Source organism: Suillus discolor, assembly GCF_016758755.1.
Source record: "Suillus discolor strain FC423 chromosome Unknown F5147scaffold_18, whole genome shotgun sequence".
Classification (NCBI taxonomy): domain Eukaryota; kingdom Fungi; phylum Basidiomycota; class Agaricomycetes; order Boletales; family Suillaceae; genus Suillus; species Suillus discolor.
Window position 1 is genome coordinate 212,901 of NW_024541265.1, and position 25,945 is coordinate 238,845.

General features: G+C 47.4%; 11 protein-coding genes across 11 annotated transcripts; 8 read left to right on the top strand and 3 right to left on the bottom strand.

Moving 5' to 3' along the window:
* The first annotated feature begins 22 nt into the window (after positions 1–22).
* On the top strand, positions 23–1,852 carry F5147DRAFT_686759 (voltage-dependent anion channel). The gene is made up of 5 exons (XM_041436783.1): positions 23–234; positions 283–317; positions 366–729; positions 787–1,327; positions 1,380–1,852. Exons 1-5 carry the CDS (start codon positions 77–79, stop codon positions 1,611–1,613), a joined length of 1,332 nt encoding a protein of 443 aa, XP_041294565.1. The 5' UTR covers positions 23–76; the 3' UTR covers positions 1,614–1,852.
* A 1,113-nt stretch (positions 1,853–2,965) lies between these two features.
* On the top strand, positions 2,966–4,815 carry F5147DRAFT_793917 (voltage-dependent anion channel). Its single transcript, XM_041443130.1, has 5 exons — positions 2,966–3,377; positions 3,427–3,706; positions 3,760–3,875; positions 3,930–4,543; positions 4,596–4,815. Exons 1-5 carry the CDS (start codon positions 3,334–3,336, stop codon positions 4,760–4,762), a joined length of 1,221 nt encoding a protein of 406 aa, XP_041294566.1. The 5' UTR covers positions 2,966–3,333; the 3' UTR covers positions 4,763–4,815.
* A 927-nt stretch (positions 4,816–5,742) lies between these two features.
* On the bottom strand, positions 5,743–7,551 carry F5147DRAFT_771938 (uncharacterized protein; the record flags this gene model as incomplete). The annotated part of the gene is made up of 7 exons (XM_041441300.1): positions 5,743–5,818; positions 5,876–6,057; positions 6,108–6,251; positions 6,298–6,474; positions 6,526–6,563; positions 6,617–7,034; positions 7,108–7,551. The coding sequence occupies 7 exons, from the start codon at positions 7,549–7,551 to the stop codon at positions 5,743–5,745; spliced, it is 1,479 nt and encodes a 492-aa protein (XP_041294567.1).
* Positions 7,552–7,610: 59 nt separating this feature from the next.
* Positions 7,611–8,918, bottom strand: F5147DRAFT_771939 (uncharacterized protein; the record flags this gene model as incomplete). The annotated part of the gene is made up of 5 exons (XM_041441301.1): positions 7,611–7,952; positions 7,983–8,162; positions 8,219–8,496; positions 8,827–8,833; positions 8,886–8,918. The coding sequence occupies 5 exons, from the start codon at positions 8,916–8,918 to the stop codon at positions 7,611–7,613; spliced, it is 840 nt and encodes a 279-aa protein (XP_041294568.1).
* Positions 8,919–9,007: 89 nt separating this feature from the next.
* Positions 9,008–9,938, top strand: F5147DRAFT_771940 (uncharacterized protein; the record flags this gene model as incomplete). The annotated part of the gene is made up of 3 exons (XM_041441302.1): positions 9,008–9,325; positions 9,380–9,670; positions 9,735–9,938. 3 exons carry the CDS (start codon positions 9,008–9,010, stop codon positions 9,936–9,938), a joined length of 813 nt encoding a protein of 270 aa, XP_041294569.1.
* A 269-nt stretch (positions 9,939–10,207) lies between these two features.
* On the top strand, positions 10,208–10,957 carry F5147DRAFT_573617 (uncharacterized protein; the record flags this gene model as incomplete). The annotated part of the gene is made up of 1 exon (XM_041431167.1): positions 10,208–10,957. The coding sequence occupies one exon, from the start codon at positions 10,208–10,210 to the stop codon at positions 10,955–10,957; it is 750 nt and encodes a 249-aa protein (XP_041294570.1).
* Positions 10,958–12,734: 1,777 nt separating this feature from the next.
* Positions 12,735–13,824, top strand: F5147DRAFT_547401 (uncharacterized protein; the record flags this gene model as incomplete). The annotated part of the gene is made up of 3 exons (XM_041430346.1): positions 12,735–12,817; positions 12,882–13,509; positions 13,570–13,824. Coding segments are annotated over 3 exons (966 nt in total), but the record flags the coding sequence as incomplete, so codon positions are not given.
* A 684-nt stretch (positions 13,825–14,508) lies between these two features.
* F5147DRAFT_771942 (uncharacterized protein) lies at positions 14,509–15,594 on the top strand (the record flags this gene model as incomplete). The annotated part of the gene is made up of 3 exons (XM_041441303.1): positions 14,509–15,045; positions 15,093–15,459; positions 15,521–15,594. The coding sequence occupies 3 exons, from the start codon at positions 14,509–14,511 to the stop codon at positions 15,592–15,594; spliced, it is 978 nt and encodes a 325-aa protein (XP_041294572.1).
* Positions 15,595–17,562: 1,968 nt separating this feature from the next.
* Positions 17,563–21,904, top strand: F5147DRAFT_759957 (uncharacterized protein; the record flags this gene model as incomplete). The annotated part of the gene is made up of 14 exons (XM_041440465.1): positions 17,563–17,658; positions 17,798–18,314; positions 18,378–18,488; positions 18,537–18,830; positions 18,887–19,023; positions 19,080–19,249; positions 19,310–19,511; positions 19,572–20,357; positions 20,514–20,546; positions 20,612–20,734; positions 20,795–20,887; positions 20,948–21,269; positions 21,336–21,412; positions 21,467–21,904. The coding sequence occupies 14 exons, from the start codon at positions 17,563–17,565 to the stop codon at positions 21,902–21,904; spliced, it is 3,399 nt and encodes a 1,132-aa protein (XP_041294573.1).
* Positions 21,905–23,531: 1,627 nt separating this feature from the next.
* On the top strand, positions 23,532–24,957 carry F5147DRAFT_99869 (uncharacterized protein). The gene is made up of 12 exons (XM_041444524.1): positions 23,532–23,548; positions 23,600–23,657; positions 23,705–23,714; positions 23,762–23,779; positions 23,834–23,885; positions 23,938–23,975; positions 24,033–24,069; positions 24,118–24,133; positions 24,183–24,225; positions 24,283–24,389; positions 24,448–24,535; positions 24,587–24,957. Exons 1-12 carry the CDS (start codon positions 23,539–23,541, stop codon positions 24,827–24,829), a joined length of 720 nt encoding a protein of 239 aa, XP_041294574.1. The 5' UTR covers positions 23,532–23,538; the 3' UTR covers positions 24,830–24,957.
* Positions 24,840–25,944, bottom strand: F5147DRAFT_99859 (meiotic nuclear division protein 1). The gene is made up of 9 exons (XM_041444523.1): positions 25,897–25,944; positions 25,787–25,849; positions 25,710–25,724; positions 25,612–25,654; positions 25,483–25,563; positions 25,380–25,414; positions 25,218–25,325; positions 25,008–25,167; positions 24,840–24,957 (listed from the first exon to the last, which is right to left on the bottom strand). Exons 1-9 carry the CDS (start codon positions 25,897–25,899, stop codon positions 24,851–24,853), a joined length of 615 nt encoding a protein of 204 aa, XP_041294575.1. The 5' UTR covers positions 25,900–25,944; the 3' UTR covers positions 24,840–24,850.
* Position 25,945: the final 1 nt, after the last annotated feature.

A 25,945-nucleotide genomic window follows, 5' to 3' on the forward strand; every position in this document is an offset into this window, starting at 1 on the left:
AAAATCAAATTGCGACACCGCGGCAAATTTCTCTCCTAGGAGCAACTCAAGATATTTTGGTGTGGGCCGTGGTGGCATGACGAGTTCCATGAGACCTCGAGGGGTCCAGTCGGACAACATGCTTCAACGTCGCACGCTTCTCAACTCACACAGTCTCGACACTAGTACCATGAATCGTATCGGAGACAACGGCTCAACTACTCTTCGTAGGAAATCATTGAAAGATATTGTTCAGTATGTCCACTGGTCGACTCGTGCGAAGTCCTTACTTACCATCCTCAGGCATTTCACTCCAGCATGGTTTGCTGTCACCATGGGTGAGCCGAAATGCACCTACCTATGCGTTGTGTTGACAATATTTGTAGGGACTGGCTCAATCGCCATACTTTTCAATAACTTTCCTTATGCAAGTGATTCCCCGGTAATGCGAGGGTTTGCACTCGGCTTTTTCTTCCTCAATCTTGTGCTCTTTCTGCTATTCAGCGTCATCACTGCAGCTCGATACATTTTCTTCCCTGGCATCTGGTTTCACATGATACGGCATCCTGTACAGAGCTTGTACATTGGCACGTTTCCGATGGGCGCGACTACATTAATAAACATTGCCAGTGGCGATATATTCCAGACATATGGTTTCGGTGGGAAGCCGTTTATCTACACGGTGTGGGCATGTTGGTGGATCAACGTTGCGATTTCAATGGCATGTTGCTTTGGCATGATACACGTTATGTGAGTGCCCAGTTCACGAATCACGAAGATGAGCTGGAGTCGACATAAGTCCCATAGGATTGCTTTCCAACAACATTCACTCAAGTCCATGACGACTGTTTGGCTTCTTCCCATCATAACTCTCGTCGTCGGATCTTCCTCTGGAGGCGTACTTGTGCCAGCGCTTCAGGTCTATTCTCCCTCGTATGCGTTGCTAACGGCGACATTCTCCGCGTGTATGGTTACAATAGGTCTTACCCTTTCCCTTATGCTACTCACGATATACATCCTTCGGCTGGTCGTATACGGTTACCCCACGGGTGCATCAATCCTGTCCGTCTTTCTTCCTATCGGTCCTTGTGGACAGGCAGCATATTCACTTTTAAACTTGGGGTCTTCTTTCCGTTCACTATTACCTCTAAATTATGGTGATGCCGGCGGATTATTGAGGCAATCTGGAACCGGAGAAGTAGTGGAGGTGATATGCATGGTTGGTGCTATGGTTCTGTGGTCACTGGCGAGTATGTGGATACTCTTTGCGATGCTCGGTCTCGCCTACACCCTCCGTCGGGAACGCATTGAATTCCGATTGTCATTCTGGGGAACTGTATTTCCTAACGTGCGTATCTACCGCTTTTCAATGGGGACGCGCTCAATCCGACTTTTCACAGGGAGTATACGCAAATCTTAACTTGGCCTTGGCGACAACATTTTCGTCGACGTTCTTTCGTGTGTGGGGTTCGATATATTCGGTGGGGACCCTGATATTGTGGGTGTGTATTGCCTTACCTACAATACGGATGGTCCCAAGCGGTCGTATATTTGAAGCTCCGTGTCTGGAAGAGGTCGCAATGGGGGGACCAACGAGGGATGCGGAGAGAAGTGCAGACGATTTGAAAAACTGAACAAGATATCGGAGATATTTTTTTTAATCCTTGTTTATCCGGTGGGGCTGGGCCCTATGCTGGACAATACCTACAATGTTATCGGAGGTTTTTTTTAATCCTTGTTTATTGTCCGGTGGGGCTGGGCCCTATGCTGGACAATACCTACAGTACTATGTTACCGGAGATATTTATGTAGTACCGTTCAGACTTCCTTACATGCAATTTCTGAGGCGAGGCATCTCGCAGGTCTACCTGTCCTCTAGTAACGAAATACTGAGTTGACTTGTACCCAGATACTTCCAGAAGGCTGCAAAATGGGCCTTTCATATCCCCATCGAGTCAATCTCTGATGTGTACAAAGTCTTGTAAACAGATTTCTCTTTCATTTATTCTAAGATCGCGCACGGAGGCAGGTGTATAAAATTACCACCACCACTTCATACTAAGCTGATTACTCCGATTCACCCATTGTTAGCGACTGGCGTAGGTGGACTACGTTCTTAGCACCTGCTGCAGTCACCCGTCTCTTAGGATTAGGGTCGATTAGCCAGGGCAACAGGAATGCTAGAATAGCGGGGATGGCGGCGGTTTCGAACCTGCGAAAGTCCTCGTCAGGGGACTACCGCTACCCCAACCGCGCCGACCTTCTCGTTCTGTTAAGGAATAATACTACTGACCGTATATACCTAGTGGGAGTACAGGTTCCGTCGCACGACTACAACCGCGTCCAATGATCATTGGCCAGTCGCATCCAGTAACCATGACCCACGCTGGGTAGTTTACGGTTGGGGAGGGCTAGGAAGCTTCAGACCTCGAGCCTTGTGGCCTTTAACCCCTCGAGACCCTAAACCCACTCACCGAGGTACCCCTCTCGGTAGTTTCTGAACCGAAAAGGGATTTGGCGTCTTCGTGCGAGACGATGCTGGATCCCACAGTTATGTGCCGACGGAGAGTGTGAGGACCGCAGTATTGAAGATGGTTCACAAGGTGATTCAACAACTTCCCACCAACGGCCGCATGTCTCATCGGTCCATAATTCATTCCCTAGAAGAATACACGTCATATAGACTTGAAATAGACTCACAGCATGTAGGTAACGGACCTCCGCATAAGCTGTGTTGTCAACTTGTTATGGAAAGTCAAAGGAATGGTAGAGTCGCGTCAGTGAGGCTCAGCGCTCATGACCAGTTTGGTGCATTTTTTGTGGCGTATATCAAATTGACGTATAGTTTGGTTACGAGTCTGGTTAATGATGTCACCCCCAGCGTCACGTCTAGTGTGGTCTAGAGTAGGACAGCGCTATGTTGTGACGCCTTCTCGGATCTCCGCTACGTAGTCGCACTGCAGTCATTGGTGAGTACCCGCAAATTGTTCGTTTGGTCATATAATTTGACCAGAGGTTTCCTCGACAAAACGCAGGTTGTACTCTCGCTGGGAGCAGAGAATTGAAGTGTACTTGTTCTTTCCTGTTTCAATTGGAGGTTTTCTGTCCATAACCCATGGCAAATGCTTATGGACACTTTGTCAAACGGAAAACTCTAACCCCAAAATGTTCCTCGGCATCATTTGAACTGTACAGCTGGCTTTGAGCTGGCGCAAACCTGATGATGCGAGTCCAAGATGTCATATATATGTTGTTGGAAATGGGGACTGTGTGTCATAGGTTGCAGACGTACGACTCCTCTTCCTTGAGTGCAGATATCTTGTCTGTTTTCAGTGTTCGATTAGCCTCGCCGATATGCTGGGGGGACCTCCGCGTAAATCATGGAGAGAATGTATACGGTACGCGTGACACTATGTCCATGGTAGCCTCCTGATTGATGTGCAACAGGAATTTTACTTGGGCCTGGCATACAGTGATTATGGGCACTGGGGGTACATCTGCCCTGGTTCACGCATTTCCATACTGGAATGGTAGTCCGGCGATCAAGGTCGTCACTTTGATGGTTTTTTATCTTAATCTCCTGCTCTTTGTCTTGTTTACTGGGGCGACTGTCGCGAGATACATAATGTTCCCTGACACCTGGCTCAAGATGATCCGACATCCAACTCAGGGCCCACTCATGGGCGCATTTCCAGCGGGAGCTACGACATTGATCAATATAGCATTGGTAAGCTTGCTGTTGTTCGTTTATGCTTACTGTTGATGGTCTCTCATTTATAGGTAGCCCATCAAGAATGGAACTTTGGAGGCACTGGTTTTCTATATACCCTCTGGGGTTGCTGGTGGCTCGATTCCCTTGTGTCGTACCTCATCGCTTTTGGAATGCTGCATGCGATGTAAGCACAGAAGTTCGAATTTTCATGGCGTATCATTGATGGTGTGGCTGACAGGATGGTGGAACAGAAACACGCCCTTGATACCATGACTGCTTTATGGCTACTCCCAGCTATCAGTCTCATCGTTGCATCTTCAACCGGCGGTTTACTCTCAATTGCGCTAAAAGCTCACTCGATGGAGTTGGCCATCTCAACAGCGCTGTTCTCGTTGACTATGGTTATCATCGGTCTCAGTCTCGCGTTGATGATGATCACGGTGTACCTCGCACGCCTTGTCATAAGCGGTCCGCCAGAGAAGCTGCTTGTTTTGTCTTCTTTCGTCGCATTGGGCCCCTTCGGTCAGGGAGGATACTCGCTACTTATTAATGGCCGGAACCTGTCTGAAATCCTTCCGCTGTACGTCTCGGGCACTTTCCCAGAGGCTGGAGGGCAGATAATATTCTCGTTCTGTTTCTGTGGTGCTTACATCCTATGGTCGATGGGCATCTGCTGGATCATCATTTCCTCCAACTCTATATTAAGTGTGCTCAAAAAGGAGGGAGCTATACCCTTTTCCATCACGTATCAAGGGTTGATTTTCCCGAATGCTGTATTTGCCCTTCTCTCGGTACAGCTTGGGAACGTTCTGAACAGCGACATTTTCCGTGGATTTGGCGCAGCGTGGACAGGTCAGAATATCCGTCATTATTCTTTTCTAGACCTACTTACCATCTCTGATAGTCATTGTCTTTATTCTGTGGCTCAGCATCTTTGCGAGAACCAGCCTAGCAGTCATTGACAGGTCCATATTTGTAGCGCCGGATATCGCAGTTCCACTCTTACCACTTGAGTTTACCGACAGTATAAAACCTGCGGGAACCAGCCATGCTATTTCTATACAAGGCTAGAGTAGCTTTAAGTAGTACCCTTTCGAATTGGGCATGCATACATACAAAGTTGCGCACATGGTAGAATTCCCTTGTAACCTTGACACTGAGAATTCAAAATCACCTGGTTCAGTGTCTAGCTATCCCTGACGGCCACTTAAACTTAGTAGGAAGAGGGTTTTGTCAGATGAAATCAGTGCGGGATAACTTCGAGTGAAGTTTTATCGACCAGATATGCTAGTACTAGTACTATAAGCGACATTAGGCATGTTTACTAGCTAGGAAATATGGTTTAGAACCAATGAGGAGCATGGCAGATCATTCACAATGTTTCGGCGCTGATTAGTTCAGCGATTAGCTAGCAACTTTACATACCTTGAAAGCTTGAACTTAACAAGTTCAGAATTGAGCACACCGCTTATTGAATAATTGGTTCACCGTCTTGAAATCTCTTCCACCAATCGAAAAATTGGTCATGGGAAGGGGAGGCTCGCCGAAGGCGAGCCGAGGAAATTGGAAGGGGTCGGCCTTCGGAAGTCGGAAAACCATCCCAGGGGGAAGCCTCTGGCGGTACTTTCAGTACTTTCAGTTCGCCGAGTTTGCTGTATTTCCACTGCATCAGCAAAACCCAAATGGGGTATGTGGCACTGCACATAGCCATACAGTGACACAGGGTTCACAGGGAAGTCCCCCCATGTGCAGCCGAGCCACAGCGTGTGCTTCGAATGTGTCATGCTGTGCAGTTCGGCACAGCTACTGCCGGACCGTACAACCCTGCACAACACTGTAGCGCTGTGTGACACTGTAGCGCTGTATGACACTGCGTAGTACAAACCTGCTATGTAGTGTTATACAGCGGCGTATGGTGTTTCGTAGCAGTACTTTTAATATAGCAATTATTCTGAATTTTGCACGCAGATTAATACCAAAGTCAATGATGATTCTATTCAAATGATGCTGCAAAACATAGTAGTAGTAGTAGTACTAGTAAGTATATAAAACTAATCCAAATCAACGTCCCACTCAGAACAGCTGTTGTCACCTTCGTTAGTACCAAGGCCAGCGCCATGTGCGTTCCTAACTCGATGGTCAATATACTGCTACTTTTGTCGAAAATCATGCGGAAAGACTTACATGCCTTCCAATGCCCAAGCTTTGAGCATTTGACGTAGTTTCGGTCCGTGATACTCATCTCTGTTCGTGCGGTTGAACAACGTCGAAATGCGGTCATAGGCAGTCTCTGAATCCTCGATGGGTGTCTGCTTGGCGCCATTTACCTGGCCATATTTGCTGTAGATATAAATCACGTTACGAATCTTAGTAGAAATCAGTAAATGCGCTGTGAGCATGCTACAGGAACACTCACGATAGTCCCAACGAGGAAGAGCGCTGGGGGCGGAATGGTCTTCTGAAATTCGGTGAATTGCTTCAGTGATTTGGAACCATTGTCATAAAATGACCTATGGCAAACGATGCGGACCGCGAGATTCGCAAAGTTAGATGCACGGCCCTACTAAATATTTAGAATCGATTATCGAAGACGACAAAGAACATACCTCAGCATCAGGATGGCCGCACAAATACATTGCTTTCTTTAGCAAAGCGGTTGCCTTGAGTTTGACACTATCAATTGTGTTCCCGCTGACGCCGAGTGCTAGATCGTATGTCATCGGAACGACGGTAAGCACGATCTGCTTGATCTTGCTGCGGAATGTCGCGGTGTCATTGAAAACCTGAATCCGCACGACTTAGTGACATATGTGAGAACAGCTCAGAGTACCTACCACGGTAGCCATCCCCGGTTTGAACTCAGGGTAGAAACCTTTGTAGGCGTGTCAGTGGGTAGTAAGATTGTAGTTAGAGAAGGGGAAATACCTTTCTCAAGCTTGCGTTTCTGCTCTTGCCATTGTACAATTGCTTCTGCAATCATTTCACCACAGACTCCGGTATTACCGATGGACTCCTCTTTGTCGGGAAATGGGACGGAAATAGCGAGATGAAGTCTGAAATTAGCCTTTGCGTGGTCAAGAAGTTTTTGCCAGAGTGGCGGGTAGAACCCGACATTAGTTGCATCGCAATTAGTAGCAGTACCCTTTGCTTTCTTGGTGCAGCAGCGCTTCCCAGTATTCTCAACCTCATCAAGATCTTCCAAGTCGTCCTGCTGGTCATCAGAGTCATCACTTGACAGGGAGTTGCTCGTGCGAGCACACTTAGTCTTTGGGCAGTGATTTCGTACGCTGTTCAAATATGATGGGGATGGAGAACGTGGCCACTGGTTTTTCGTGTGGTGAGCCTGGAGGACATCATAATTGATATTAGGATGAAAAAGGTGTCAATACACAGTGACAAAATGGGTGAGTGCTTACAACTACTGCTGGAGCGCCCAAATGACCCGGAGCTTGTTGGTTAGTGCTCTGCAGGCTCGCTCGCGTTGGCGCCTGAGCTACATTGATGTTCTGGTCTCTACCCTTCCTGCTAGTGGTGCGATCATTCCGATGATCACGGTCCATGTCAGCCACTCCCGTGTCGTCATAATCCTCGTCCTGCGAATATGCACCTCGATCAGGTACTTGTGCAGGGCATCTGACTTGGTTGTTGCTAGGGTAGGTTTGATTATCGTGGTCTGAGGGGTCTGGCATGATGTCATCACTCCCATGAACATCCTGCTCCGAGTCATAGTCCATATTGTCATTATTGATGTCGTCTCCTGCAAAATCTCCATCCTCGTTAGACACGTCATCCTCTTCAACGTCCACTTCTTCATCATGATCCGCCTCTTCGTTACCTTCTTCAGTTCCATCAACAAACATGTTTTGGCTAGTGAAGGAACCAAAAGCAGGAGGAGTACGAGAAACGGTGTGATGGGGTGTTATGGTGGTCGATGCTCATGCTGAACGGCAGAGTTGATGGGAATAGATGAGCCTGAGCGTTGGTTGCTGACAGACCGAGGAACTTTGTGAGAAACAATATGAGTGTTGACAGACTGAGGAACGTCACGAGAAACAACGGGATGCTGGATGGCTGGAATTCTGATTCCATCAGCCTGAGTGTCATGAAGAGAGGTGCCATGAGAGACGCTGCGAGAAGCACCATGAGAAGCACCACGAGAAGCACCACGAGAAGCACCACGAGAAGCACCACGAGAAGCACCACGAGAAGCACCACGAGAAGCACCACGAGAAGCACCACGAGAAGTACTGTGAGAAGCACCCTGAGAGGTACTGCGATCATGGACTCAGACATAGGGCTGGGCAGGAGGTATCGTCAAGTCAGGCTGAAGTTCTGTTTGATGGGACTGGAGCGGTTTGGAACCGACATATGCTGAGGGAATTGGACGATCCTGAAATCCAAACCTTCCTTGGTCCATGACGTGTAGAGCAGGTGTGGGACCTGTGGCAGTGGGGCCTGACTCGGATGCCTCCTGCTGAATACTAGATATTAGTGCTGAGAAATGAACCAGACCAGGCGGGTACTTACTATTACACTCAAGTTCCTCTCAAGCTGGCGAGGTGCCGCTTTTCCTCTCCCCTTCTTCTTTGTCACTAGCGGAGCCATCACATTTTCGGGCTCATCAACAGGAACAACGACATTCCAAACCTTTGATTTGCCAGGTGCTCTGTCTGGAGTCTGGATAGCATTCCCGATCTTCTCTAGCTGAGAATTTCTTCCTCCAGCACCAGTGCCAGGTCGGTTTGTACGGTGACGGGGAGCCTGAGGTTGGACTGACGTCGCTGGTTCATCGTCGTTGATGCCATCTGATTCGACAACTCATTGCTTTTTCTGTCGGCCCATGGTAGTAGCACACGACTAGATGAATGACAGAGAAATCGAACCTGCAAATCGAAGTTAAACGTGGCTGTACAATGTTTAATTACTAAGTAGTAGTAGTATCCGAGTCCGAGTCGTACCGGCGCGTTAACGTTACATACCAATCACGTACTAGTACTAGTACACTTCAGCAGCTGACTCGGATGTAGTACTAGTAGTTACCTCCGTCCCTACTCAATGACAGCCCACTGCCCTAACTGTTTGAAACAATTTAAGAGTGCTCAGGCAGTTTCGCGACACCTGAGCCAGCCCCTTACATCCTGCCTACAATGGATCAATCAGCTTGAGAGTGCAGCGCAAATTTTGCAAAACTCACAGTTGATGGACCAGCACGCAACTCCTGACTCATCTGAGTCGTCATCTGACCCTCATCATTCCAGAACACCAAGTCCTTTTCAAGATTCCCTAACGGGGGAAAAGGCGGATGCTCACTGCGGCATGAGTGACTTGGACTATTTCTACGGCGATGACGGAGGCACGGCGGGCTTCGAGAACGACCTGCCAGGGTCCGTTGAAGAGCCTTTGGGCAGCCAAGCTTCGGAGAAGCCTTACGTCGAGCACTTCAGGGATGCTGCAAAGGTATATCAGCGCAGCCAGACCTTTCTAGATAGGTTTAACATGGATCCCTATGCAGTACATCGCGAAGACAATTTGTACTATCCATTTGCGTCCCGTCAGGATTGGGAGCTCGGCAGTTTTCTCCTGTGCTCGTCATTAAGTATGGCAGCCATAGACGAGTTCCTGGGGCTGGAACTAGTACATCTTGAGTTAGTGAGCGTGTTGCTGTCACAAGTGCTGATTTCTTCTAAGGTGAAAGCATTGCCCCTCTCCTTTTGTACCGCCAAGGAGTTATGCAGGCGTTCTGAGCTGCTGCCTTCTGTTCTGAAGTGGCAGTACCACGTCATCTTGACGACTCACCCAACAAAGAAGCCTCTACATCTTTACTGGCGTGATCCGTTGGATTGCATCGAATTGCTTTTTAGCCACCTGCTCTTTGCAAACAAAATAGATCTCACACCTCAACATGTGTATGATACAGCGGAATGTACAGTACAAATTTACAGTGAATGGGTGACGGGGGACACAGCATGGTCAATGCAGGTATGTACTCTACAGTATCAACGATCTTCAAGCTCGTCTTGCTAACTCTCACACCCTGTCATAGTCACAACTTCCAGATGGTGCGACATTGTTAGGCATCATACTTTCCTCCGATAAAACCAACATTACCAACATGACTGGTGGACGTGTTGCTCACCCGCTCTTGATCAGCCTTGCCAATATCAAGATGGCAACTCGAAATAAGGCATCCTCACATGCTTTCCTCCTGACAGCGCTGCTTCTAATTGCGGAATTTTGCATCTGGTGAAGCGGATGCAGAGTGTTCTCGAAGCCCGCTTGGTCCACCAATGTCTAGATATTGTGCTGGAGCCGCTCAAGCAAGCTGCACGCATCGGGCGGATGATGTCAGACCCACTTGGGAACCTCAGATATTGTTTTACCCCCTTAGCCTCATACATTGTCGATACACCCGAGGCATGCATGCTCGCATGTGTTCGAGGAAAGACTTCGCCGGTAACTATGGCTATGTACGAAAATTTCGGAGATGCCTTCCAACACCCCCCTCGAACAGCTAAAATGACTCTCAGCCAGCTTTCAAGCATCAATTGTGATCCCCTTGACATTGAAGGCTACTTCAATGCATGTGCCGCCTTCCGCCTGAGCGGTGTGGCCCAGCCATTCTGGCGCGATTGGCCACTTGCAGATCCGCATCTGTTTTTGACTCCAGAATCCCTGCATCACTGGCACCGTGAGTTCTATGATCACGATGTTAAGTGGTGTCTCGCAGCTGTTGGTGAGCAGGAACTAGACTTTCGCTTCTCCGTTTTACAACCACTCACGACGTTCCGACGCTTCCATTGCGGTATTTCAAAGCTTAAACAAGTCACTGGAAGAGCCCAGCGTGACATGCAATGTTATATTGTTGCTCTCATTGCAGATGCAGCCCCCCATGGCATTGTCATAGCTATTCGCGCGCTGATGGATTTTCGCTACTTATCACAGGCGACAACGATCAATCAAGAACATTGTCAAAAGATTCTTGGCGCCCTCGTGGAATTCCACAAACACAAGCAAGATATAATTGCTTGCGGCACGCGTCGAGGTGCCAAGAGCAAACAGGTCCTCGACAACTGGCATATACCCAAACTGGAGTTGATGCAGAGTGTCGTGCCCAGTATACGTCAAGTCGGTTCTCTCTTGCAGTGGTCTGCCGACACCACCGAGCATGCTCACATCACCCTTATCAAGGATCCTGCAGATTCCACCAACAACATCAATTATGATGCTCAAATATGCCGGTTTCTTGATCGCCAAGAAAAGTGTTGAAACTTTCAGATCACAACATCAATAATCACTCGGTCAGAATCACAATCACAACTTGAAGCCTCTGCTTCCTCATCTCGAATGATGGACACTGATTCTGAACATCATGACTCGGATGAAGGTCCACTGGCATATATTGATGAAGCTCATTTGCAGACAGTTTTGGATGATCTCTGGGGGTTGAAGCATGTTGTGACCAAATTTTTCAGAAAGGCAGAGCAAATCTCTTTGGACATCAAAGCAGCCAGACCTCTCCGCACATTTGTGGTCGGTGCAACATTCACCTCAATTTTGATCCTTCCATACGACACATACCAGTCGATGTCATTGCTGAAAAACTATCTCTACCCGACTTGCGGGGAGCACTCGCTGACTATATTCAACAAGAGGGTACTACGGCTCAGAAATTCCACTTGCTGGGGGGACAACGCCGAGCACTGTCTGATGCACCTCTTCCATTTGACGACCTTATGGTCTGGTTCAAAGTGCATGTGCAGCAGGCATTGTACCATACCCCGTCAATCATTCCTCCTGCTCTCACGGTCAATGCATCTCCCCCGAGCGCAACTTGGAAGCATGGCCACTATGATGCTGCTATTTTCGCCGTTGATGACACCAGACATGAACAATGGCCCACTAGTGGGCTTAAAGGTACATTTTTCAAATGTTCATTTGTATATTATGTCTGAGTTTGACGTCTGAGCAACTTGCAGGCCATGCTGTTGTTGAGGTGCACCTTATCATGCAACCACTTCCTCCACGAGGAACTAGTAGTAGTGCCTCTTGGGCTGCGCGTTTCCTTACGTATGTTCAACGGTTGGATGTCATGCCTCAGTGACATGGCAACTTACTAGAACACACAATGCAAATGCATGTTTTAAAGCATGCAATGCGATCAGCAGGGACTCCTTTTGGTGACATCCTCCCACTAGATCAACTTCGTTCTCTGGCTCACATTATCCCCCACTTTGGCTGTGTTGCCGATTCACATCTAACAGCGGAAAATAGTGCTCATTTTGCTCAGACGTTCTTCTTGAACAAATACATTGACAAGGACTTCTACTATGCTATCTCAAACTCTGAGCCATAGTAGTTTTTTCAATTGTGTTAAAGTAATATATCTATATCAATGGTTCAAGAGCTCTATGCACTCGGTGTATGGCACTACATATCACTATACATTACTGTAGCATCATGGAATGTACGCTATCCTGCAAGGATCCGCTGTGTAGTGATGTACAGCACTACCTCGGGCACGTGGCTTTCGGCTGACTAAATCTGACTGTCAGTGGGGCAGGCCCTGATTGGCAGGCCACTGGTTGTTGTCATCATACCTCTCTCTCAATGCCTGTGACCAGCACAATCATGACTCTTCCAGTTATTTATTCTAAGTTCTCAAAGAGTTCCAAGTCTTGGCTCCCAAAATCACCATCACACAACTTGATCTCCCCTCCTCCATGTGTACAACAAAAACCCCCATGTTCCTTGCACCATCATGTTCCAACAGACACAGAACTTTATGACAAGCAAGTTCTTGAAGACCTCAAGACAGCAATAAAGACAAGACTCAGCATTCAATTTACAGACTCGGATAATCAAGATTCTTTAAGCTTAGGTTAGTATTTCTCAGATCGCTTATCACCTACCAATCTTCTTCCTAACCATTCATCATCACAAAGACCACTGTGCAGTCGTCCTCGAAGCACTTCAACATCCTCAAGCCAATACAATCGTAGGCTGATTTATACTTGTCGTAGATTAATCTTTACCATGATCTGAGGTCATTGCCAATATTACGCCTGCAGAATACGCAGCAGTGGTAGCATTTACGTCGGAAGAGCGAGATTTCGAAGCCAGAGCAAAGTGAACCTCAGAGTAGTAATTGAGTCGTAATAATACACTGATCACATCCCATCTCTTACTACAGATTCGTCTACTTTGCGGATACTCAAGATCTTCATATCATGCCCCCACTTCCCGTCCACGAACAACCAGCTGCACACCTTGTGAAGGCCGTCAACAAGTTCACGGAAGCCATCCCTTATGACAAACTACTGATCGACATCACTATGCACCTCAATCACCATATCCAAAACAAGGACTCCATGAACATTCCAGACCTACACCTCACCGTCACAGCACAACCACCGGAGGATATGGAGTCAGATGAGATGGCGGTAGCAAAGCCGGTTTCCAAATGGGTTGGAGAATGTGGGCTTTCCTCAGATATGAACTGCATGGTGCGCAAGCTGAGCATCACATGCGACGGTCATCAAGACATCGATTACGCTATTGTCATATCCTTCAAAGAGCGAGCCAAATGGCAACAGCCTAAAGAAGACAACATCACTGCCCAACAAATTCGCTCGGCTCCTGCATTGGATTATGAGGAGTTCATCCCTCCCCGCATCAAGAAAAGCTTGAGGTTTGGACCAGTGGAGCTCAAGTCTCATATCTGGATCGATATCTCTGAGGTCCGCTACACCGTGTATAAGCGTGGCACAGATGGTCGCTTTGATTTTAACAACAAGAATGCTGCTACATTCACAGAGGGGGTGTGTGTATATTCATCTTATTAGTAGTACTACTTTCTGATCTCAACTCGCCCCCTGCAGACCCTTTACCCTACGTTGCAGATGGATGACGTTGAATGGATGTTGAGTGACGCTGCTGAGAATTTGAAGGCGTATATCATATCATTGATGGAGGGTATGGCGCTTGAGGAGGCTGCAATTCAGAGTGTGCGTGATTCCCATCCTGTTTCCGAGCCTGTTTGGATGGCAGCTCTCAACTCTATCTCTTCCACGATATACCTCACAGCTTACTGCCGCTACTTGGATTGGCGCAACCATAAATACGACAAGCGAAAGATGACACACATTGATGTTCAATCCTCAAACTTCAGCACCCAACCAACAAGTACTTCCGAATTCTCGTCGATTCTGACGACTTCCTTATCTGGTGCAACGACTTCCTCAACCGATGCGACGGTCTCATCCTCTGCTGGGTTATCGCTTGATGTGCAGCCAGAGCGCTCAGCAAAGAAGTCGAAGATCCAGCCTGAGGGAAAGCATGAAGAGTCTAAGGCGAAACCAAAGAAGAGGGAGAATGGGAACGGGAACGGGAACGGGAACGGGAACGGGAACGGGAAGGGCCGTTAGTAGGCTCTTGCCGTGTCGATTGTTGAGGTGAGTGTCTGTCGTTAGACTTGGTTTCCTCTAACACTGACAATTTACATGATCAGTACTAGTACTTAGTTCCATCTTCACTTGTTCTGTTGTGCTGCTCTTCAAATTTGAATTCACTATCTTGTTGATCTCCTCATTGTTGTCATCCATGTCGCATTTGTTCTTGTACTTCTAGGACCGCACGAAACATACTACTACTCATCTAGATACCACACGCGTAGTACTATGGATGTTTCTCGCTGAATGTACCGTGATATTCGCATACTAGCAGTATGCCTAATTTGTCACATCACGTTTAACCACTGCCAGTGAGTCAGCGTGACTCGGGAAAATTTGTTAACAGCACAACTTGAAAGAGTCTTGAATATGTCCTCCAGTGCCCAACTTGTGACAGCCTCATCTCTTAGAGGGATTTCACTCGATCGAAGACACTCGCATCCTGATGAATCCCAGACCCATCCAGCACAACTTGAAGCAATTCATGGAACGCTTGCGCTGGTACCACCAAAGTCAATACTACTAGCAGGACCTCCCCCTAAGGTCTCCAACCTGAGCACAGATGGACAAGTCATGAACAGCATGTCATCCATTCAATCGCACCCATCGACCATTCACCACACCCCGTCCTCGTCCATCTATCAGGCTCAGGCTCAACATACGTCTACTACTATCCCAGTACCCACTACTACTATGCAAAGCATCTCACACCTTAACTGGAAGCGCGTTGGAACTCCCAGGGCTATTGGTGCTCTGCGAAACCGATCCCCTGCATTATTGCATCACTTGGCCACGCCAATTGTTGCGCATTCTGCTACTAGTAGGTTGAATGTGGACAAAAAACTCCCATCACCTATATTCCCGATAACAACGGAGCCAAACTCCGACTGCAAAGACAGCGATAATGTAAGTTCAACGGTACCCATACAGATCCAAATGATAATGTTGCCCAGGAATCTACTAACTCCAATGACACCCGGGCTAGCAAGGAATTCAAGGCCCAGCTTGTTTTGAATGTGACCCGAGCACAGCGAGATGTTCGCCTGGCGGAGAAGACGCTCGCAGACTCCGTTCTCAAGCAGAATGTCGCACTTGGGAAACTCTACGAGTTCGAGGCTACAGAAGCTGAGAGGAAATTGGAGGATGCTGATATCGACATTGGTTATGTACACCATTCGGTCCGCAAAAGTGGAATCACATTGTTGGAGGACTTTGCTAGTACTAGTAAACCTCGAAAATACCATCGCAAATCTACTAGTCACATTGATAGTGATATGCTCAGCCCGGAAGTAGATTTAGCTTGCTCACCACCACTGGCAGGTAATTGTACTCTGTTAAATTCGTTTGACCACTTCTACTACTGACACTTTTTTATTCACAGGATCTCCGAGCGCGACTCCGAGTCAAACACTCGATTATGATGTGGCGTCCAATTCTTTGGGCTTCAAGTTGTGAAGCAGTAATACTAGTACTAGCCTCTATACTGTTCCAATTCCATGTCCCATCTACTACTAGTATTGTACATACTTTGAATCAATGTTTGTAAATGCTGGCTTTAAAAGTTGCTCTTCCTTCAAGTTTAAACTTAGACTCGGAGGTCACTTGTCACAACCAAGAGCTGGTACCAACTTCTCGAGTCGCTCGCTGTAGCGCGATGTGTGGTGCTATGTCGCGCTGTAGAAATTTTATATATACCGTTGTCGATCGCTACACATTGCTACAGAAGTCTGCACCTGCTGTAATATGCTGTAAGCCGCCACGGTAACTGTGCTAAATTTAATGTTTTGCTGATGTGGCTTTCGGTCAAGACGATTGAATACATAGTAGGTGAGACAAAGTCCCAACAAGAATTAAATTAAGGTGTTCAAATAATACCGGCACAGTTGATATATTGAACGTTGAACGTTTGAATGCCCACTGCTTGCACTGATCATCACAAAGTTCCAAACAGAATTCAAAGTGGTACATGACTTGGTCCTATCTTAGCCCATCTAATTTAACTCTTCACCTGTTTAATTTTAACCGGTGAGAAACACGTATCAAATCTTATTTTATTACAGTCAATCTAACCTGGTTTCCAGTTGCCTGACGCTCAGTTGCGTCAATGCCACCTCTAAACATCGTGGTAGGCTATACTATTCTTGTACTGGATGCTACTAACATCATCTTACCTTCCTTAGGACTGTCATCCTACCAGCTCTGGACCGTTGTCCTACCACTCACCACTCCCACATCCGCTCGCACGTCCCTCTCGCTCAATGCCACCTCTAAACATTGTGGTAGGCTATACTATTCTTGTACTGGATACTAACATTCATCTTATCTTCCTTAGGACTGTTGTCCTACCAGCTCTGGACCGTCGTCCTTGTTGTCCTACCACTCACCACTCCCACATCCGCTCGCACATCCCTCTCACCGCTCGCACTCACCTCACACATCCGCTTGCACTCAACCATGGTGCATTGTTCAATGGTGCGTTATTCTCTCACTCATCTACCTACTCTACCCTTTCTTATATACCTACTGTACCTCTTTCTTATATCAATTGAATTCTTTTTACATCACCCATACAATAACTCACACACAAATGTCTACTTACTCTCGATTGAATTCTTTTTCATATCACCCATACAATAACTCACATTTACTTACTCTTTCTATATCTTTCACTCGTCCTCGTCTTTGACATCCTTGTCCTCATTCTTGTCCCCATCGTTTTGTTTTCTTCTTCTTCCTCCTCCTCTTCCTCTTCCTCCTCTTCCTCTTCCTCCTCTTCCTCTTCCTCCTCTCCATCTCCGTCCTCACTGTCACCATACTCACCATCACCATACAGTGTCACCTGCCTTCGGATTTTTGATGTGGCGCACTTCACAGCGGCGACCCGCATGGCCTTGGTAATGTTTTCTGCCTGCTTGAAGGTGCTCGTGTGTTTGTACACGTCTCGGATCATGCCTGGCTGGAAGCCTGAGCGGTTGCAAGTCTCACCACTTTCTCTTCAAAGCCGAACTGCGTGAACTGTGCGATATCCACAGTGTGGATTTGAGGGTCTATGTGAGGAATCCTGGTGTTGGCCTCTGAGCTGCTGTTGATGGTGACAGCTTTCTCGGTATCTTCGATCTTGCTTGTCTGGCCAGCGCCAGCACCCGTTTTCAAGGAAGTATGCAAGTGTGGGGTCATTGAGTATATTACTGTGTACTAGCTCTCATTAGCTTGAATTTGCTTCCCTGAATGAACGATAGCTAGGAAAATTAAATGTTCTCAACCCACCAATTAGAAAATAAATCAAACAGCGATTCAGTGCAGCAGTTAACACAAAATTGAATATTGGCAGCGTGGTGGTTGAAGTAGTTAAGATAAAAGAATCCCGACCCCTAAAACACGTTGTCATTCCATCCCCGCCACCCAAGTACACACATTGCACTCATGTCGGTCTTTGAACCGAAAACAATCCTTACTCTTCTCAAGAACTCGACAGCCGTCTCTCCTCTCGAGAAAAACACCTTCGAGAAGAATTGGAGGGTTAGCATGAGTTTATTCTCTTGAACGGCTTGAAGCGCGCGCACTCGGTACCTCCTTCGACTAACCAAAAAAAAAGGTAGAAAAACATGTCAGCACATGGAATGAGGCATGCAGCCATATGAACAACTCACGTCCGCAGTTTCAGCTACAGTGGGAGTCTGAGATTGTCGAGTACGTCCAGTTCCTGTGGGAGAAGATGAGAAGACGGTCAAAGAAAGGCGAGACCAACAAGCTGGGAGTCAACATACCATTGCTTGGGCCTCGGTTTATGCCTCCATCCTACCTGCACATCCAGAAGTGGTCAGGTGGTGGAGCCGTTGATCTGACGATACAGTACCTCAAGCCACTCAATATTGTGCACCCATTCTACTACCCACAGCTTGCACGGTGTCCGAGATGCGGGTCTGACAAGGACATGACTTGGGAGGGATGGACAAGCAAAGGACCTCGAGAACTCCACGGTATACTCTGTGAAGAGATGGCTCTCGGTGCACAACTGCGGTGCAACCGCTGCAAGGAGACATCAAAGTCAAAGCTGAAAACCAGAAACAGCACCACTCACCATTCGGACTTGGTGGACTCAAGCATTGAGGGCTATTGCTTCACAATGACCAGTGCCATGTATTGGAAGTTTTGGGAGCACTGGAGAATACCACGTGAGTCTTGTGCACCGGCAGAAGACCTGTGTCAGTTGATCTGACATATTCAGACCTCAGCAGGGGGCATACCGATCTTTTTCTACCGGTGTGCATTGACACGGGACTTGTTCGACCTGCTCGTCGAGTTACGGCCATCTTCGACATCTGCAGGTCTTGAAGAACGCATCCGACGTAAGTATCATGCTACGTCATCGATGCAGCAGCTCAATGCACTTATAGAGCTGCATCTATTCGAATATAAGTGCCGAATGCTGGAATATCTCGAAGCAGTCAGCACTTACGAATCTTCAAACAGCTCAAACTCACGCACACTTGGACTCGGACATTACTTTAACCATGGCGCCGCTGGTAGCATGACCGCAGGATCTGGGCTTCAAGCGTTCTCAGAACCAGATGACCAGCTCGGCTACAATAACAAGTCAATCTCAAATGAAATAATAACTGAGGTCTTCGTTGATTTTTCGACTTGCACCAGGCAGGATGAGAGCGCGCTGTATTTGAAGTCACTATCTGGTAAGTACAAGACCAAATACACAAATAGACTTACGCACTCACCATTTGTTTGTCAGCAATATGCGGTTTTCTCGACAACACTTTCAAAGCGTCAAACAAGGCCACACTCACAAACAAGGACGGGCAAAAGACAAGGGAGATCAAGGGCGGGATACTCACTGTGCTGAATGAAAGCAATGAGATCATTGCTTGGGTGAGTACTTCCATCTGACTTTGAAAAAGTTGACGCTGATACGCCCTGTTTGCAAGTGTTTCTGTCAGACACGCGCGAATGCTGAGATCACAGAGCTACTGCGTGGCCTCAACCTCCCGCAACCAAAGATGATGGTCGCCGACAACTGCTGCCACATACACGGCGCGGTGGCTTCTGCCATGCCTGAGACAGAGGCTAAGCTGGATGTCTGGCATTTTAGTGCAAGGTATGTAACTTCAGCATGAGCTATACTACTCTCACTAACAGGAACCCTCACCAAATGAAGATACGTTGCTGCAATCTTGAACACCAGCAAGAGCCCATTCCGTAGTGCCATCACTGCTGATATTTCGGGTGCGATCCTCAAGAAACACGCAGAACATGGACGTGGAGCAGAGTACTGGGATCGTGGTGAACAAGAGCGGCGCCTTGTTGCAGTGTTTGACAAATGGGCTGAAAAAGGTGTGTGGTCAGCAGCGGCTCAGAAGGTAAGTCTGCCTGCTTCATTAGCAGTGGAAATGGAGTCTCACAGTGTCATATCCTGCTAGGTACATCAAGAACAACTTAAATACATCCGAAAAGGGTGTCTCGAGCGCTCAGATCAAGACATCCGGTCTGATGGCAGCCGCGTTGAGGGCACCCACAAGGGCTGGAACTCGTTGCAGTGTGCCCAACCGAGTGGGATTGTGATGCTGTCTGCGCTTGGTCACGACTTTGTCCTCCGTCGAAACATTAGGGTCGCTTCCAGTAGGCGTCAAATGACACCCTTTGTCAAATTCACTCATGGCTCCCATCACATCCAGCTCTCTAACCACATAGCAAGACTCTACAACGGACTGCACGAGAAGGACACACGGCTGCTTCCTCTACCAGAACTCCCAGATGTGGACTCCGGCGAGACCTTTGGACTTGTAGCGTCAGATAATACAACTACATTTGGTGGTTTGCTCGTCAAGGAAGAGACTGCAGACACCAAACTCACACTCACACATAACTTTGAAGTTTGCACAGATAGCTTTACTGGTGGGACTATAGATTTTGCGACCGAAGCCAGCCGCAGCATCATGATCGAAGACTGGCAGATTGATCCGGCGCTCCTTGACCAACCTGCTACACAGCCGCTGCTGCCACATGCTACCAAAGTCGTACCTGCCTCTCCAACCAAACGCAAGGTCTCTTGTGTCTCCTTTGATGCCAATGATGAGTTGGACAGCGGCAATACTTCAAAACGACCACGGACTTTGGTTTCAGCCGGCACCAAGACACTCAATGGCTACTTTTCTTCTGGTCACATTGTAATGCGACCCAGAGAGCTCCACAGGCCTGTCACAGAGGTATGTTGTCATACCACCATCCTTGATCAATGATACTCACGAAAACTTCCTCCCAAATTCTCACAGGGTCATCCAGCAGTCACTAGCGCTGGCATCAACAACTCAATCACACCTGACCGACGTTACACATGAAAACTTCCTCCCAAATTCTTGGAGGATCGCCCAGTGATTCCTGGTGCTACTGCAGAGGTATGTCCCATCCCATCACACCCGACCAACATTACACGCGAAAACTTCCTCCCTAATTCTCACAGGATTGCCCCAGCACTTGCATCAGCAACACCATTACCCCCAGCGCTGGCATCAGCAATGCCATTACTGGGGGTCACCCAGCAGTCACCAGCGATTACCCAGTGATTCCTGGGGCTACTACAGAGGTATGTCCCACCACACCCGACCAATGTTACACGTGAAAACTTCCTCCCTAATTCTCACAGGATTGCCCCAGCACTGGCATCAGCAACGCCATTACTGGGGGTCACCCAGCAGTCACCAGCGATTACCCAGTGATTCCTGGGGCTACTGCAGAGGTATGTCCCACCACACCCGACCAACGTTACACGCGAAAACTTCCTCCCGAATTCTCACAGGATTGCCCCAGCGCTGGCATCAACAACACAATTACCCGGTCTCAGCACTTATTCTCCATTGCTACAGGTATTAATCCTCGCTCACTGACCCTTCAAAATTCAGACGAGTTCTACCTGTTTATGGACATGCGGGCCAAGTTAAAATGGCTGTCATATCAAATGACTTCGAAGCGCTGGGTGCTGGCAACGGAGGAGTACAACCGTCGTCTCACACAGACAGCTGGCCGGTTGGTCATTCAGAAGAACCCACAAGCCCTCCTACGTGCGCTGGGTGACATCGAGCCCAAACTGATGAACTGCATCATCAGAGATGAATATACCTGTGAGTTTATCGATATTTCTCTTGCATCACTCTGTATTTTCTGACATCTGGATTATGAACACACAGCAAAGAGGAACAATGAGACATTTTGGCGCCACCATTGTTCTGTTGTACCTCTTGTCAAGCAGGAGCGAGGGAAAAAGGTCAGTTCACTCAAGTTCAACACCAAGTTTCATGCTGAAATTTTCACTGTTTAGCCCCGAAAGGCGCAGACATGCTCACGCTGCCAAACGATCATGTACCCTGGCCCCGAAAACTCGCCACTCAACCACAAGCGGGGCTACTGTGCTGATGGTGTCAAGCAGGTGTCAAAGAACAGCGGCGAAGATCTCCCTCCCTGGCCTCAGCCTCAAGGTCTGTTCTCCGAAGGCTGCACATTCCATCCGCACGCATTTTTGTTGGCTGTTCAGCGTGTCTATGAGTACATTTCCTTGCAGGGACCGGGAGAGATGGACTTGCTTGAAACAGAGGCCTTCGCGAAGCTGCTTGTCTCACGCACTGAGATCCACGAGGATGGTGCAGTGCTTTTCCAGCTGTTTACAGACTTCATCGTGGACCCATCGACTCCTCGTGATCACATTGTTGTCCGCAACGACAAGCAGTGGTTGAGGATCAATTTCCTGCAGCAGCCGTAGTTTCGTTTGAGATTGGTGTTTGCATTTTAATTCATTTCATGCCTTTGTCTTCTTACAGATCGTTTACGCACCTAATAGTTTACTTTTTTCAATCACAATCATTGCAAGGTCTTTGTGCTATGAATGGTACTGTCTATTGCTCGAAAATCGGTGCGTCCCAGTCTCGTCCTTTGAGCTGAATACCTTCGTCTTAGAGGCAAAACGTTCGTCTTGGGGCAAAACTCCAACGTGTCACGTGACGACAAAAGTCACGTGCTTAGGAAAAGGTCCAAACGGTCTGGCGGAGTTGCAAAAACGGTCAGACCGTTTGGACCGTTTGTAATCCTCCCCTTCCCATGGCGCAGCTGCCCACCAATCGCGTTGCTCCATCACGTGCCAGAGCCGTAAGCTCACCGTAAGCATCAAACTTTTTTTGACAAGCGGTCTCAGTACCTATGACATCTCTTTGCCCATGGCACGCCTTTTGACATTTGTGATTACCGAGTCACAATGTACATACCAGCGCTAGTATGCATACGCATCCAAGTTTGTTTTATGTCGCTTTCCTGGCCAATTCTTGCCACTGCTTGAGTTGAAATTAATTGTGAGCCTTGTCCTATTCCGAAATTTTCGCTTTCGAACCCTCCGTAATAATTCAGGTGAAAACTCTAAACAAGTCTAATTAAAGCTTTCTATAGCTAGAACTCTGCCGCAACACAGGAAATGGTAAGTTACCGTGTTCGACAAGTCGCAACCAGTCGGGCACTGCCGGTGCTTCGCTCCCATGATCCTTGACAACACGTACGTCTTGAAGTACGGCAAAATACCCTGTGTCCAGTGCTCCATCATGGCTACGGAGGGTTCTTCCTCAATTTGGTTTGCTTCGGGATAAGGGGGGATAGGATGGATATAGCTCCAAAAGGTGACCCGCCGAAGACAACGTTGTGCGAATAATTGACCGGGTGATCATATTCACTGCTTGGCTTCGAAACTTTTTGCAGCGGTGATGGACTGGCAAGTTTCAGATCCTCTTTCCCGACGAGGTGTCCATATCCTTTCTTTCTCAGTGTGCATAGCCTTTCTTCTCAGTGTTCATAAGCGAACAAATCTTATCAGGGGTCTAATTTTACAGTGACAGTAACGGCAAGTGACGCTAATCTGAATCTCACCTCAAAAAACGTGCCCAGAAAATGATACTACCTTTTTTCCCTGCCTGTTAGTGTCCATAGATCCTCACTCTCTAACGCGTTGATCGCGATGCCGCCGTTTCCTCTCGGAGTAACGTATGGAGCTTATTTCCTCTCAACAGTTCTCTGCGCTATACTCTGGGGAGTGTCTTGCGTGCAAACGTGAGCAATCACGCATGTACTCAATCGCATCCTCACCATTTTCTAGCTTTTCTTATTATACCCGGTTGGTAAACTCTGCCAACGGTGCAAGTGCTTGCTTGACCCAATTTATAGTTATGTCAGAGATGATCGATGGCTAAAAACTACGGTGAATATCTTTTTGTCGTCTCTGTTCCGTGAACGTTCCTGAGCTTACCGAAGGTCGCTATTATATTGTTTGTTACCTGCAAGTCTTTCAACGTTTCCTGCTAATATTGTTGTGGTTTGTGGTTTAGTATAATGAACGCTGCACAGACAATGCTGATAATGCATGGAGGTAAGCAAGATACTTATCTCTGATCCGACAATCTCCAGACATCAAGTGCAGCGTACGCTTACCTAGTCGTTCACTTTGGAGATTTTTCATTTTTTGAGATGGTCCTTCCGTAAGTATCCTGTATGTCATTTCTGTATGAGATTAATATTGTTATAGGGTGTCCTCAGTGAGTCGTCTAGCATTACGATCATATATTGTACTAATGCAGCACAGATTGGATTTCTTCTCTCGGTGAGATCATAATCCGAACCTTTCTTCGCGTTTGCTCATTCCTGAGATAACTAGGCCCTTGTTTCTGTTTGTGTACAAGGAATATTTGTCGTCAAAGCACAAAGACGTAGGTCTACGCGGTTTGTAGACTGACATACTTAACTAACGTCTTGGTGAAGTCAGCGAAACGAGATCAAGGGTGCTCCCCTCGCTCTGGGTCAGGATCAGTTCAGCTGTGCACTAAAGTCTACACTTAAGGTGGCTCTCCAAATAGATCCCTTTGGCTCTTTTTGAAGTGGGGGCTGCAATTTGTACGTTTGTGGCTCCTCGATGTTTTTGTGACTAAACGTCATTCATAGATTGTGTCGCTGAGAGGTGAGCGTTTCACTCGAACATCAGATCTACTGTCAGGAACGCGTCATAGTTTTCAAAGTGGGAAGAATGTTTTCTTTACCGCATCGCTGAAGGTGATAATAACATGCCAAAGTCTGTCCCATTTCATGCAACCTTACATTCATTGAAAGGGAATCGTGGTTTCTTATCTTGCCGTCATGGCATTTGTTAATATTGCGACTGCATTTTTTTTGGCCAAATATTTGCGCATGTTGCACAGACAAGCCATGACGTTTGCGTGAGTTCTCTTCTGGAAGAAGCCTGACTCTTGCTGAACACCTTGTTCTTGTGAACAGATTGAGCGACATGATCTATCGCTTGATCGTTTTCTCAGTGTTGAGTGGAATTTGGACCACTTTATTCGCTATTCTCGACATGGTTACAGTGAGTTATCATGACAATTCGGATATTTGTTGTGCTCATATCGCTTTTCAGTATCTTGGCTTTCCAAATACTGCGGTGTACGTCTTGTTTGACTTACCTCTTTGTTCGCTATACTGCAATACCCTCCTTGTGAGCCTCAACTCGCGGGATAGTGGGTCTGCCGCATCGATCAAAGAATTGTCTACATTCAAAGCTGCATCGCGACCAGTCATCATATCAGTGGAGAGGGCACGCAGTAGCAATTTTAGTGACGACAGAGAAAGCATTTGTATGAGTGATTTAGACATAGTGTAATTGTTACGAATGGACAAAACTTCAGAAGATATCCTCATAATCATCTCCGATCTCCAAATACCTCCTGACGTCTTGTGCGTCCATCCCAGTTTGGCGAGTGAAATGTGAAAGAAGGATGGAATAGTTGTCTGAAGAGGTTGTCGCTAAATAACAAATGATCTAACGGGCATTTACTGACCTGTCCACCGTACTGCCGCCTCGTGTGCCAGTGTGACGGCTCTCCTTTTCTCTTCAACTTTCACAGGATCACAAGCGCCGTAAGCATCGATTTCTTCTTGTAGAACAGCGAGTTGCTTTTTCATGGAAGTAAGCTGCTCCAACGCTGCCGCACGAGAGTCCTATTTTCTCCCTGATTATTTATTATTCGTCGGATGAAAACGAAACCAACACTTAGGGGTCTGAGAGTTCTCTCATGTTCGATAGCTGTTTTTAGCTCAGCTAGCTGAGCCTCGTGACTGGCCCTTGTCTCCTTCACGCTGTCCAGGCGGTTTTGGACCTATGGCGTGCGCATGTCAGTATAGCTCGCATCTTGAGAAGCGAACAGTCCAACAATAGTTCCTCTTTGCGAAGGAAAGCTCCAGAAAACTTAAAACATGGTTAGCATCTGGGTTCTTGCGCATATCAAGCGCATATATCCAGGTTTGGAGGCATACAGTTTGAAGCACCGATTTTATCACCCTGGACAAGGCCATCGTCGACGAGGGACTGTAAGACTTCTTTGACCGTCTGGGAAACTTGGGATCTTTTAAGCGTTATCCGATCAGTGTAACAAATAGTCATACCAATTCCCTTGAGCTTGGGACCCAGCTTCTCAAGCTCCTTCAACTATAGAACAATCAAAAGTCAGAGTGAGTCATCTGAGAGATAAGATAGGTCACACTTGATAGAAGTCTTTCTGACACCCATATTCTGTCAGTTCAGAAAGATCGAATTGCAAAGGCCCGGGTGATAACTCACTGAGTCGTGGAATATCTCCAATAACTTAGCGCGTTTCTCTTCCAAAGACAGACCTCGTGGTGCCTAAAAATGTTGCATGACCAACCAATAACGGCAAAAGGATTCCATACCATTTTTCAAACAGAGATAGTGTTCCGACTTGTTTGCTTTACAGAGGAA